At 45.0% G+C, this 14319-nt stretch overlaps 1 protein-coding gene across 5 annotated transcripts in view; it reads left to right on the top strand.

Annotated features, from left to right (window-relative positions):
• The window catches only part of BCL7B (BAF chromatin remodeling complex subunit BCL7B), a 122532-nt gene extending 109301 nt beyond the window's left edge, over positions 1-13231 (top strand). For all 5 annotated transcript variants that reach the window (XM_030222471.1, XM_030222469.1, XM_030222467.1 and 2 more), the window contains 2 exons: positions 2902-2981; positions 12575-13231. In XM_030222471.1, coding sequence (XP_030078331.1) covers positions 2902-2981; positions 12575-12667 — 173 coding nt within the window. In that variant the 3' untranslated portion in view covers positions 12668-13231. The remainder of the gene's footprint in view (positions 1-2901; positions 2982-12574) is intronic.
• The last annotated feature ends 1088 nt before the right edge of the window (positions 13232-14319 follow it).

Below are 14319 nucleotides of genomic sequence, written 5' to 3'. Positions count from 1 at the left end.
CCATTTTGTAGAGGTTAGAGTCTGACTGATTCACTGAGTCTGTGGACAGGTGTCTTTCATACAGGTGACCATTGCCGACAGCTGTCTGTCATGCAGGTAACGAGTTGATTTGGAGCATCTACCTGGTCTGTAGGGGCCAGATCTCTTACTGGTTGGTGGGGGATCAAATACTTATTTCCCTCTGCAGAATGCAAATAAATTCATATACTTTCCACAATGTGATTTTCCGGATTTAATTTGTGATGTGCTATCTCTCACTGTTACCAATAACCTACCCTTCAATTATGGGCTGCTCATGTCTTTGTCAGTGGGCAAACTTACAAAATCAGCAAGGGATCAAATACTTATTTCCACCACTGTATACAGTAATTAGCTATAGAAACACAATGGTTAGCTGTATAAACAATCATGACATCACTGGTCTCTACATCTAAGCAATGCATAGAGTTCTTTGACCAGGAAAGAAACAATAATTACATACATACAATCATCACTGATCTCCATCATCCAAGCTCTTATTCATCAACTGGGAGGTCCGTTACACAGCGAGAGAGCTAGGAGCTATTTGGACCAGGAATAGATTTCTGCGCAGCCCGTACGTTGCTCACAGATGAACCCCCCTGTGCTGTGCCAAGCCCTCCCTTTTTATTAGGCGTTGATCTCATGTCCAAAACTATGGAAAGTTACAGGAACGCCTCTAAGGGAAAACTACAGAATGTACATGAGGATGCAGTCACATGCTTCCGGCCCAAGTAAACAGCCCACTGGCCAGGTGGTTCGTCTCTTGAGCTTCGAGCATATCCTGTTTCCCCCCTGCACAAACTGAATCGGTTAGAGACATGCCTTATCTTTCACATTCCAACTTATTTTTATATTCACAAGGAAAGTTACTTTCGGTCAGAAAAACAAGATTTCAAAGGGTATTATCGGACAAAAGCAGGATAGAAAAGCAATCCTTTAAGATGACACTTAAACAATGAATGAAACAGAATTACTTCTAATCAACAACACAGACCCCAGGTGCAATGGTCGTACAAGACAGGGTTGAAAAGCAATCTTTTAAAATTCACTTCCATTACAGGCGGTAATTTCATTTTTTTATGCGCTTACACTAAGCATGCTGTAAATTTTCCAGTATGCGGTGCTAACCGGGCAGTAATCGGCATTCTATGTGCGTAGACCATTACCACCCAGTTAATGCGTGAAACTTTACTGCTAGGTCAGTGGATGGCGGTAAGGTCTCAGACTGAAAATGGACATGCGCCAATTTTTATTTTGCCACATGTCTATTTCTGGCCAAAAAAAAGGCCTTTTTTGCGGGCGTCCTGAAAAATGGACCTGCGTGCATCCAAAATACGTGTCTACACCAGCGCAGGCCATTTTTCGGCGCACCTTAGTAAAAGAACTCCTAAGACACCAGGGCCTTCTATGCATAAAGAAACCTTCCCTCTTCAGCCAGTTTCAGCTACCCAATAAAACTGCCATTATAATTCATACCATCATTCAACAAATTATTCTGTGTGGGAGTGGAATCTAGATAGAATAGCTCCATTTTTTATAGAGAATCTGTTTACAAGTCACCATATCGTATGATGACTCTACAGAATATGGAGACCACTAGTCCTGAGCATTTTTATTTTGGGTGACAAGGGCCACTTTTGGTGATCCTCGTCCCAGAGTCTGCTTTCAAATAGGGCCAGACACTTTGCTAAACACACAACTCTGCAAAAAGACACTCAAAATCTATACGGCAAACTTACCAAATCATGATAGACCATCCCACTTATGAAAAACACTGGATCCTAGAGCATCAGTATACTTGCTACTGGGAAACTGGAACAAGCTGGACTGTGAATTCCTACACAGAACGTTGAAAGATCCTCACCTGATACAGAATAGGGAACCACAAAAAAACATGCAAACAAAAATTGAAATGGAGATTCCCTCAAGAAAGTCAGATTCTGTAGGCACATCTCTGTCCCATAAAAAGTATTAAATAATTGAAATGGTCCTAGTCTGTCTTCCACTGTCCATGTGCCAGTCTTCTCCTAATTTCTTTTCCAGGTTTGCCTTTCCATTTTTTATCTCTCGTCTTCCTTTCCTTCTCTACATCCATATGGCACTGATCTTAGTTCTATGGGGGGTTTCCCACTTTTCTCTTCTCTGCATTTTTATATCTGCCCATTTGATTTTACCCTCATTCTCCATTTCTCTTACCCTCTAGTCCTTAGTCTTTTTCACTTCTCATCTACCTACCAGCTTTTTCCAGCTGTCTCTCATTTTCCCCCCAGCATTCCCATTTCCCCCTCTATCTCTCTCCTTGCCTAGTCTCCTGCCCCCACCTCCATTGTTCACCCATTTCCTTATGGAACATGCCAGTGACATCACCCCACTTGTATGCGTACTCAATCCTACTTGTTGACAAAAAAATGCCATCTCCAGGTGCAGGCATAACCAGCTACCCCTGCACCTAGGTTTGGTTATTTAAGTTAGCTGGCTAGCACTAAAATTTAGCAGGCGGATAGAGTTTTTCATTAATCGTGGGGGTAGGAGAGTATTATTTACTGCTGTATGTGGCTTTTTTTTTTTTCAGTGGATGCAGTTTTCAGTGCTGGTACAGTGGTGGGGTGAGGGGAAGGTTATTTCACTAACATTTGTAGAGGTGAGTTGGGCATATTGGTGACGGCCACTGAGGAGATTGTTTCCACATTGGAGTTGGGGTTTGTTGGTTGCACTCAGGGATGGGGCCATTGTGAGCTCTAGAGATTCTGCTATTAAACATTATTCAGCTGAGGAGGGAAGGTAAGGGGATTGCAGGTGAGATAAAGTGTTGAGGAAGAGAAAAGAAGAAACAATGCAGAGAAGCAAAGGTGTTACATCGGTCATTTCTTTTCCTTTCAGAACCCTCCTTGCCATCTTCTGAAGTTGCAGATGAACCTCCAACTCTTACAAAAGAGGAGCCAGGACCCACAAAAGCTCAGGTACGGGAGGGGATGAATGAGCTCACATGCTGTCGCTGTTGTAAAAGCAGCTCACCCTGCTTCTAGAAAGAAGTGACCAGCATTCCTTTTAGGAAGCTCATAACTTGGACCATAGGCGGTCGGTGGCCCAACTGTTTGGGGAGGCTAAATGGGGTGGGGTTAGGGGTGGGGCCAGGGGCGGAGCTTATATCCATACTTGTCTTGACAACACACAGAAAAAACATAAGTAAAAATAAAATAGTCACAATTAATACCTTTTATTAAATTTAGATATGTCAAAGAATAAAGTGGTTGCTCAAAGCATATACTAACCACAATTGCTCAACTGCAAAACACTATGCACAACTTTGTGCAAAAACACACTCAGAACCTTACTGTATCATAACACTGGGCAGACCCTAATAAACCAATATACCACCCATACGGAAAATGCAGACCGTCAACAATATGAAACAAGGGATCATAATATCACAATTCTCATATAGAGCCACAAAACACCCTTTTAGGGTGGAAAGTGTTCACAATGAGCTCCTTTTATGAATGACTATATGTAGATCCTTCAAGAAGGTACTGTGTCATGATTTAGGCTCTAAAACCTTTTCCGATGTTTTGGTGCCACCTCAGTAAGGCCAATACACAATCTCTCCACTGCAAAACACTATACACAAACTTGTGCAAAAACACACTCATAACCTTACCAAACCATAACAGCACTAATTCCAAGGACAGGACGAGCTACAACCATATGCGTGGAAAGGCAGCACTGTAATTACACCGGGCTCTAAAACACCAGTACACAACCTAGTGAAACAAAAAAAACCGAAAAAGGGCTGTAAATACTACACACTAGTAGAATACTGCACCTTGATTACACATGAAAAACACATGACACAACAGATATGAAGGCAAAACTGGAAAGTTACCTCAAGAAGTCAGACTCAGCATGCAGCAATACTAGAAAAATTGAAACTTACATGCAAAATATCACAGATGCACATTTCCAAAAGCTGACATATTCCAGTTAATAAATTCTGAATAAAATACTTTTTTCTACCTTTGTTGTCTGATCGTTTAGTTTTTCTATTCGCTTTGGTCCCATTGTCTTCTTTCCATTTGATATTTTTTCTTTCACCATGTCCACCATCCTCCTGTGTCCTTATGCGTCCTGTCTACCACCTTTAGCCCTGTCCCTATCCTTTCTCCAGTTTCAACATCTGCCCTCAAAGTGTTCCAATCCAGCCCTTAAATTCAGCAATTTCCCTTCCATCCATATCTAGCATTTCTCCTCACTCCCCTCCATCCATGTGCATGTACTTCCTCTGTCTTCCCTCCCCTAAAATCCATGTCCAGCATTTCTCCTCTCTCCCTTCCACTCCATCCATTTGCATCTCCTTCCAGTCTTCCCTCCCCTCCCTCCATCCATCCATGTCCAGCACCTTCCCTCTTTTTCTCCTACCCTTCCATCCAGTGTCATCCCTCTTTTTCTCTCCATCCTTCTACCCATTACCCTCTCCCAATCCTTCCGTCCATTGTCTCCCTCTATCTCGCTTCCTTCTAGACAGTTCTCTCTCTCGACCCTTTTCCATTCAGCATGTCCTGTCTCTCCCCATCCTTCCAGTGTCTTTCCTCTTTCCTCCCTACCCTTCTGCCTAGTGTCTTCCCTCTTTCTGCCCCCTCCTTCCAGCATTTTCCCTCTTTCTCCCTCCTTTCATTCAGCATTTCTCCGTCTGACAGCTAGGGTCTCCCCCAGTTTCTCCCCAGCAGCGTCTCTCTCTCTCTCTCTCTCCTGCCCATGTCCCCTCTCTCTCTCTGTACCCCTCTTCCATCCAGCATCTTCTTTCTGGTTCTCCCCTGCTCTTTTCCATGTCCCTGGCTCTCCCTTGCTCTTTTCCATGGCCCCTCTTTCTCTCCCCATCCATCTCTGGCTCTTTCCTGCTCTTTTGCATGTCCCTGGCTCTCCCCTGCACGTTTCCACTTTCTCTCTCTCTCCTCCAGCGTCCTCACGTCACTTCCCTATAGAGTTCCTGAATCAGTACTTCAAGCTACAGCCTGCTTGTAACTCCTATTCACTTGTTCATCTCCACTTTTCAGCAGGAATTAGCCTAAAGAGAATCAGTAAACATTAGGATTAAAAAAGTCACTTTTTACAGGGAGCATAATTTTATAGAGGCTGAGTCAGAGTGCTTTAAGAGCCACTTACTTAGGAGGAGGAAGTGACGTCGCCACCTGAAATGGCTGCCTGAGCCACGAGCTCTGACCAGCCCCAAGCAATCAGGAAACCCACTGCATAAAGATTTAACAAGCGCGACTGAAAAACGCATGAAAACATCGTCTAAAGCTAGGGATAAGCGATCTATGATGACTTCGAAAGCCCCGGCAGTCAATTTACAAACTTTTGCATATACGGGCCCAGCCGCGAGCTCGACTACACCAGCCCCCGAACATCACCAGCCAAGGGGGAAGTCCCTCGCCGCTCTCCCCGTCGTTGTTCGCAACGGGGGAGGGACGGGTCCCGGAGGATGCAAATATGCAAGAAATCCGAGGTTGGTTACAAGAAATAAAAACGGAAATAATTACAGCAGTACGGGCGGACATCGCTGCGATGGGGGCGGAGCTACGCGGAGAAATAGGCGCGCTGGGCCTCCGAGTAGCCGAGACAGAAGACCGTTTGGATGAGCAAACGGAATTAATTCAGACGCTCGATACCCAGCTCTGTGAGGCCCAGCACGAAACCCAACAAGTCTGGGATAAAATAGAAGACCTTGAGAATCGGAGCCGCCGATGCAACGTGCGATTTCGTGGTCTCCCAGACACACTGCACTATACGGACTGTGAGCAGACGGTTCAAAAAATTGCGAGTGCGCTGCTTCAGAACATTCAAATCACAAGAGACCCTGCTACAATTCAGCTGGTGCTCGCCCATAGAGCCCTAGGAACTATAGCATCAAACCGCCTAAAGGACATTATCGCATGTTTCAGCGATTTTAAATTAAAAGGCATCGCGCTCCACGCCAGGATTTGAATGGGATTCGTATCATATTGAATGCTACCAAGACCTGGCTGCGGCTACCTTGAAAAGAAGGGCAGAGCTCCGGCCTTTCACGAGATTTTTGGCAGACAAGGGGATTAAATACCGATGGGGCCACCCGTTTGTGTTGCGGTTCTACAAGGAGGGGAAGCAGTACCAAATACGAGATATTGCAGAGGCAGCGAACATCTTCCCGGAAGCAGGCCCCAACGGAGACATTAATACTCCTAGGAAACGTGTATCATCGATTGGAGACAGACCAAGATGGCAGCGGGTCACAGCGGGAAAAGGCCGGCTGCAGCGGCAACACTCTGACACTCAATTAAGAAGGCCTGAAGACAAAGCAAAGAAATGACTAGAGGGACAGACACAGTAATGTTTGATCCCAGACATAAGTTGCAAGAGAATGACTGTAAGATTGAATCTTGTACTGTGGTGAACATTTGCTATGTATATATTACCATGAAAAACAAGCGCCTCCCAGTTGCACATCTAGCATTAATTTGCTCTAAGCAGTGGGGTTCAAATTGTTAACAGATAATATGTTGGGGGGTGGGTCACTCCCCTCTATGACGTCCTTATGTTTTTGTTACAGGGATGTCTTCAAATGGGATGGGAGGGTAAGGGAGTTCTTAGTTGGGGAAGATTAGCTCAGATTCGATATTACTTGAAGGTTAGGGAGCAGGACTTCCAAGAGGGGATAGATCAGAGGATTGGGAAAGGAAGAGGGCTAGAAGGGATAGTTTCACAACTGAGATGAGTATTGTAAATTGCATGACCCTTAATGTAAAGGGACTTAATTCCCCAGGAAAGAGGCATCTCATGTTTCAGGAGATAAAACGTCTCCATGCAGATATAACATTTATTCAAGAGACCCATTTACTCCAGAAGGCAGAGCGTTTGTGTAGTACTATGAAATCGCAGCAAGTATTTTTTGCATCAAGCCTAACAGAAAGAAAGAAAAAAGAATGGAGTCATGATAGTATTATCTCATAAATATCCCTGGCAGGTGCAACGAGTAGTAAGGGACAAAGGGGGTAGATATCTATTGCTGATTTGTAAAAGTAGAAGGGGAGTTACTGACACTCTTAAATATATACGCTCCTAATGATCAACAAGGTGCCTTCTATTCGGACCTATCAGTGCTCCTCTCTAAGCATGTTGAGGGGACCCTTTTAATGGGTGGTGATTATAATCTCACGCTACAACCAGCACTAGACAATTCTACACAAGGGATACATTACTCGCAAGCAAATCGATCCCAATTGTATAAATTTATGAGGCAATGGCAACTATTAGACATTTGGCGACACAGAAACCCCCAAACCAGAGGTTATACATTTTATTCAGCTGTACACAACTCTCATTCCCGCATAGACATTTGGATGGGACATCCGACACTAATGACAAATGTTGTTGACATTCAGATATATCCGAGGACGTGGTCAGACCATGCTCCAGTAGTACTTGAGATGAAATTGAAGGTAATGAGTCCTGAGACATCACAGTGGCGCTTTAGTGATAAATTATTAGCAGACCCAGTCATAGCTGCTAGGTTAGAAGCGGATATTAAAGAGTACATTGATATCAATGATAATAATGAAGTATCGGCTGGGATCCTCTGGGAAGGGTGTAAGGCTGTGCTCCGGGGAAAAGTTATATCCTTGCAGATCCACCTAGAACGGCAGGTAAGAGCAAGGACCCAACAAATACACGCAGAGTTGAGGGACCTCACCAATCAAATCACTGGGCGACCGGGGACGGGAGATGTAAACCACCGTATGCATGCACTGCGGACGGAGCTTAGGGAAATTCAAATGGCAGAGATAGCAGAGCACCTTCAACGGGTGAGACAAGCTCATTTCGAATTCGGGAATAAAGCTTCGCAATTACTAGCATTTAAGTTGAAAAAACACTATACCCATACACAAGTATCCTCCATCTACAATAGGGAGGGGAAACTGTGCATAACACGAGAGGATATCAGAACAGCCTTCTCAGACTTTTATACGACCTTATATAGAACTGAGGGGACTTTAGATGCTCAGAAAGCCCAAAATTATCTTACACGAGCGGCGCTCCCCACACTAACAGCAATAGAAGCGGAAGCGCTCTCTGCCCCTGTTACGTCAGATGAGGTGGCGTGGGCCATAAGTGACATGCCTAATGGTAAAGCCCCGGGCCCAGATGGATTCACAAACAAATTTTATAAACGCTTTAGCAAGCTTTTAATCCCTTTACTGGTTCGGGCATTCAATGAGCTTGACGCCCAAGAGGAGTTATTTTATACTTGGCGATTAGCAAATGTGGTAGTTTTGCCTAAACCAGGGAAGGATCCACAGTATTGTAATTCCTACCGTCCGATCTCCTTGTTGGGATCGGATTATAAGCTTTTTACTAAAATACTGGCTAAGAGACTGCAAAAGCTCATGCCGAAGCTGGTACAAGAAGACCAGGCGGGATTTATTACGGGAAGGCAAGCAGTAGATAATATTCGCAAGGCACTCCACTTGATTTATGAGGCAACCAACACCCAACAACCAATGTTGCTTCTTTCTTTAGATGCCGAAAAGGCATTCGATCGGGTTAATTGGGCCTTTATGTTCGCAGTACTAGAACAAATGGGATTTACAGGTCGATTTATAATATGGCTTCAGTTATTGTATACCCGACCATTGGCAGTATTGAGAATCAATGGATCCAATTCCGACCCGATAACATTAGAACGTGGGACACGCCAGGGCTGTGCATTGTCTCCATTGCTATTCGCTTTAACAATGGAGCCCTTGGCCCAGTGTATACGCCAACACCCGCACATACTTGGCCTTACGGTGGGGCATCTGACACACAAAGTCATGCTATTCGCTGATGATATTCTATTAACAGTGACTAACCCAGGCGAGTCCTTGCCTTATATATTACAGGAACTGAATCAATATGGCAGTATGCCTGGGTTCCGGGTAAATATCGATAAGTCTGAGGCCTTGGGATTGGGGCTAGTGACAGAGGAGGAAGCCTCATTGCTGCAGCAATTCCGAATCAAATGGGTCCAGCGGTCCCTCCGATATCTAGGTATTCAATTAACACCCAAAATGTCGGATCTACATCAAGTTAACTTTCCCCAGAAGCTTAAAGAATTTTTTCGAGATCTTGACAGATGGGAGGGGTTAGAATTGTCTTGGTTGGGACGGGTGGCAGCCATAAAAATGATGATTTTGCCCAAACTTCTATATTTGTTTCTTGCATTACCATTACCAGTACCGAAGGGATTTTTTCGACAGCTTAATAGAAAGGTTTTCGCATATATATGGCAACATAAGCCGCCACGAGTGCGTGCAGCTGTTATGTATCAATCAAAAAAAAGAGGAGGTATGGGGGTCCCGAATTTTGCTTTATACCATCAAGCGGCACAACTGCGAGTACTAGCGGAGTGGAGCACTGGTAGTACTAAGTCATGGGTCCAAATAGAACAATACTGGATGGGACTAACAAATTTACGCTCTATATTATGGCTACCAAAGAGCCAACTTCAGTCTTATATTAGGAAAGCCCCACTGGCAGTGCAATACCCCTTGCAGACGTGGTGGGCGGTCAGAAGGAGGACTGTCCCCAACAGACTACATTTTCAACAGATGACAATAAAAACCGCCCCGGGAGGCCCACTGGGGACAGACAATCCGCTTTATGGCCAATGGGAGAGGAGGGGTCTTATCACATTAAGTCAACTATGGGAAGATGACCAAGTAATACCATTTGAGGAGTTACAGGAGGACTGTGGATTACCATCCTCCCATCTGTTTCATTATCAGCATCTTAGAGATTACATAAATAGGAAGGCAAAGACAGAACTGGTCTTGGAGGAGGTAGATATAGAAAAAGCAATGAGGGCGGGCAGTCATAGGGGGTGTATATCTCGTCTATATGGGGCTCTGCTTGCTGATCAGGGCCCAATACAACACTATATACAGCGATGGGAGCGGGATTTACAAATAAACCTAGATAATACTCAATGGGACAAAGCTTTAGAACATATGTTACAAGCCTCTGTCTCCAGTTCTCTCGCTGAAAACAGCTATAAAATACTATATCAATGGTATTATACCCCAAAGAGATTGGTAAAAATGTATGGGCAATGGTCTGATCAATATTGGAGAGGATGTGCAATGGTGGGGGATATGCTCCATATTTGGTGGTCCTGCCCTAAGATTCAACTATATTGGGCGGAACTGCTTGATACGTTTGCCCAAGTGACCGGGGTGTGACATCCAGCTAAACCTGAGGTATGCTTACTAAATATTCGCCCGCCTGGAGTTCGAATTTCCGACCATCGACTCACGTCCATATGATTTATAGCTGGGAAAATAGCATTGGCAGCATGGAAAAGTATAATGACACCACCGGTGATACGAGTGGTACATAAGATGGACTACCTTTACCAAATGTCAAAACTGACAGCCTTGAAATCGGGACATATAACAAAGTTTAATCTGCTATGGGAACGATATCGAACATGGAGAGGGCACAACGGGATAGACCTTGATGCACCCCAGTTGATTGTTCCTAGACTCTGAAAGTTGAATGATCGATCTTAGTAATACTAACCTTCATTAGTGAGTAAGAGGTTTTATGTTAGGGTAGAGGGGTAGGGACGAAGGAGGGAACATGTTATTTCTTCTGTTATTTGTTATGTAAGTTTTACATATATGCTATGTGAATGATACGTGACTATTGTTTATATATTGTTATTAAAAAACTTTAATAAACATAAATTAAAAAAAAAAAAGAGCCACTTACTTATTGGGGGTGGGGGGAAACACTTACATAAAAGCAGTTTAGCTGCTGCCAGGCCACTTGCAACCACTGAGAGAAAAAAAAAGGTTCCAGTATCTCGCCCCGGACCCAGGAGGTGTTAATAGACCCATCCACAATAAATCTTTGTCTCTGAGGGCGATCGCTTTTGAGAGGAGAAAGGGGGCGGGGCTCCAATTCATTACCACAGCCCAGGACGGAGTTTGCACAGCTCAGCTCTCTTCCGAAGTTCCGATATTAAAAGCCTGTGTTCCCTGCAACAGACTTAAATGTGAGCAAACAAGCACTTGCGCTGTGGCGTCTGGTTCATAGCTCTTCTCCCTGAAAACCCTCGGCTGCCAGACACCAGCAGCTTTTGTACTGGTTTCAGAGGAGAGGGAACCTCGCCCGGCTGTATTCGCCGCCTCCTGCCCCCTTTCAATGCTCGCAGCCTAACGATCTGTGCTTGTTCCTGTCGCTGCTCAACAGAAGCAGAGGCAGAATTTAGCGGGACAGGAGTCTCGGGACATTTGGAGAAAGACGAGGCAGGCGGGGTAGGTCACAGCTAAGCCTCTTATACGGGGCGCCTATGACTTGGACATTTAAGGTTTCAACAGTTTTTATTAATGAAGCACAAAAATGGTGTTTACATAATGTAAATGTCTCTACAATCAATCAACACACACCAAGTACGGAAATTGTACAATATTACTCATCTCCATTAATCTTTTAACTTTATCCCCCCCCCCCCCCCCCCTTTGTACTATTAACTAACATTTAATCAACAGGATCTATTAACAGCAATTTCCCAACAACCCTTTCCCCCCCATCTTTCCCTTCTACCAATTGACACCATATGTTCAAATGCTTTGACCCCCAAAATATAACCACCTTCAGGTGTCAGCTTTACATTCACAAAGCCTTGAATAAAGATCAAACCATAATGTGTGAATTTACTCCCCTCCGCAAGAGAGCCAGGGGGCCTGTGGTCTGATGGCCCTCCTACCCCTCCCCGGAAGATGTCTATACCATACTGGGGAAGGGCTAATATAACTCCCAATAGGCTTCCCCCCCCTACTACCCCCCCCCCTCCTAAACCCTCCCTCGCCCCCGCCTTGGTCTATGACTTGGACATTTAAGTTGATTACTTACTTTTCCAAATTCAAGGTCAAGGCACGTTCTATATGGATGCAGTAGGTATTTTCCTGTCCAAGAAGGTCATCTTAGGAGATACCTTTTCACTGCTTTTCCTTCATTTCTTTCATCTTGGGGCATAAGTGAGGTACTTGTGTCTGTTTCATCCCTCCTATTAATACCCTGAGGGGACATTAATCAAAATACGCATGTTGGTGCAAATTGCACAGATTATGTTTACCCAAGGGCTTTGCATCAATGGTTTAAAGCAAAACTATGTGCTTAGTGTTAATTTTATTATCGCTTAACTCAAAAATTATCTGATGAGATTTACTCCTGCGTATTTTTTCATCAAAAACCATACGTGTTGTGCTTTCTCCCTACATTAAAGGTGGCTGTTTGTCCTCCTAAAATGTTCCCACTCTCCTTGCCCTAAAATTCCAAAATAGTGACTAAAGAGGTGTGGCAGCCATGTTATTCTACTTTTAAAGGTAATAAATAGAATAAAAACAAAACAGAGAAAGTAAAGTAATATGATAACCTGTTTTATTGCACTAAATACATTTTTTGATAAGCTTAAGTTAGTCCAAAGTAGTGAACAATTCAACATGCAGCCTTCTCTGACTGCCTCCTGTCTTTACAGGGAACTGAAGAAGAGGAGGAGCCTGGCGCTCCACCCCTGAAGAGAATACGCACAGAGCAGAACTTGCACTTTCCAGCAGTCTCAGAGAGCTAGCCCACCATCCCTATGGGAAGGATTGCACTCACGTGATGGTGCCCAGGACCTGTGCTCTCAACTCAATGACCTGCTGGACTTTACCCCTATTTATTTTATACCAATTTGTACTGGAGCACCACTAGGGTACATCCCCTTTCTAATTTGTATGTGGAAGCCGGTGGCACCATCTGATGTTACTGTTTCGGGTCTGCAGGGCACAACTACTCACCCTAGGGTGAGGCCTTGAGGGTGCAACACAATATATTTGTCCTTTTGTATGTGGTAAGGTTGCATATCCCCTACTGCCTTTGGCAGCAGAAAGTGCTGAAATATTCTCACCATCCCCTAGCCAGAAGCAAGGCTGCTGTGTCCTCACTAACTACAAGAGTAGTAGGACTAGGGTATCCTGGCTGCCCTCAGGCAGAAGCAGAAATTGCCTGTGCTCTTGTACTGTTCTGCACTTAACACAGTGCTCGGTTCCTGATTTGTTAAATCCTCTGCACATTACCCCCCAGATTCTATATATTGGAAATCAAAGCGTATTCCATGACAACATGCATAACCTAATTGGTTAATGAGCTAATCAGTGGTGTTAATTGGATGTTAACAAGCAATTAGCACTAATTGGCATTAATTAGGATTTACGCGCACTACTTGCTAAGCACATTCTGTAAAGTGATCCGCGTAAATTCTAATGCATGCTGCCAGAAAGGGGGTGTGGAATGGGGGAGGTCGTGGGCATTCCATAAAATATACCTGCTCCGTGCCTAACTTAGGTGCTGGTGTTTACACCAAGTTTTACTTGGTGTAAATGGATGCGCCTAGAGTTAGGCGCTGTCATGGCTGCTAGACATGTTCTATAGAGCATGATTTTAAAAAATACGCCTAGGTGGAAATTTCTTCGGCGCCGATTTTTCAGGTGCCATAAATAGAATCTAGTTCTACTAGCCGTTGAGCCCGTAAAAACGGGCTGGTATTGGGGTTTTCCTTCCTTTCCCCTCCCTCCCTCCCCGTGAGGTCGCCACCGCTACCGTCCCCCCCCCCCCCCCCCCCCCCCCCCGGAGTCGCTGCCGCCGCCGCCATCCCTCCACCCGGCCCGGGCCCTCTCTCTCTCCGCTACTAAACTTACACATCCATTCGCCGGAACGCAGCACGCACATCAGCTGAGCTGCCGTCGGCCCTTTCTTCTCTGCCTGTGTCCCGCCCTCCTGTGACGTAACGTCAGCGAGGGCGGGACACAGCCAGGGAAGGAAGGGCCGACGGCAGCTCAGCTGATGTGCGTGCTGCGTTCCGGCGAATGGATGTGTAAGTTTAGTAGCGGAGAGAGGGCCCAGGCCGGGGGGGGTAACGGTAGCAGCGACCTCGGGTGGAGCGGTATCAACCCCGGCGGCGCAGTTTCCCTCTCTGTCCCGCCCTCGTCATCACATATTGACGCGGGGGCGGGACAGAGAGGGAAGTCTCTACTGCGCATTTGCGAGTGAGTCGGTCACTCGCCGTTTGTATGTTTGATACCTATAATTTAAGATTAGTGTTGCACATTCAGAGACATTCATTAGCTGTCCCTGGAGATCTCTAAATAAACCTTGTCACTGCTAGATGAACTCAGGGAAACGATTCCCATCAAAGCATCATCTAAAAGCTCAGGCATTATTCTCTATTCTAACAGGGAC

Source organism: Microcaecilia unicolor, chromosome 13 (assembly GCF_901765095.1).
Source record: "Microcaecilia unicolor chromosome 13, aMicUni1.1, whole genome shotgun sequence".
In the NCBI taxonomy this organism is placed as follows: domain Eukaryota; kingdom Metazoa; phylum Chordata; class Amphibia; order Gymnophiona; family Siphonopidae; genus Microcaecilia; species Microcaecilia unicolor.
The sequence above is the reverse complement of the archived record's forward strand: the minus strand, read 5'-3'. Positions and strand labels throughout refer to the sequence as shown.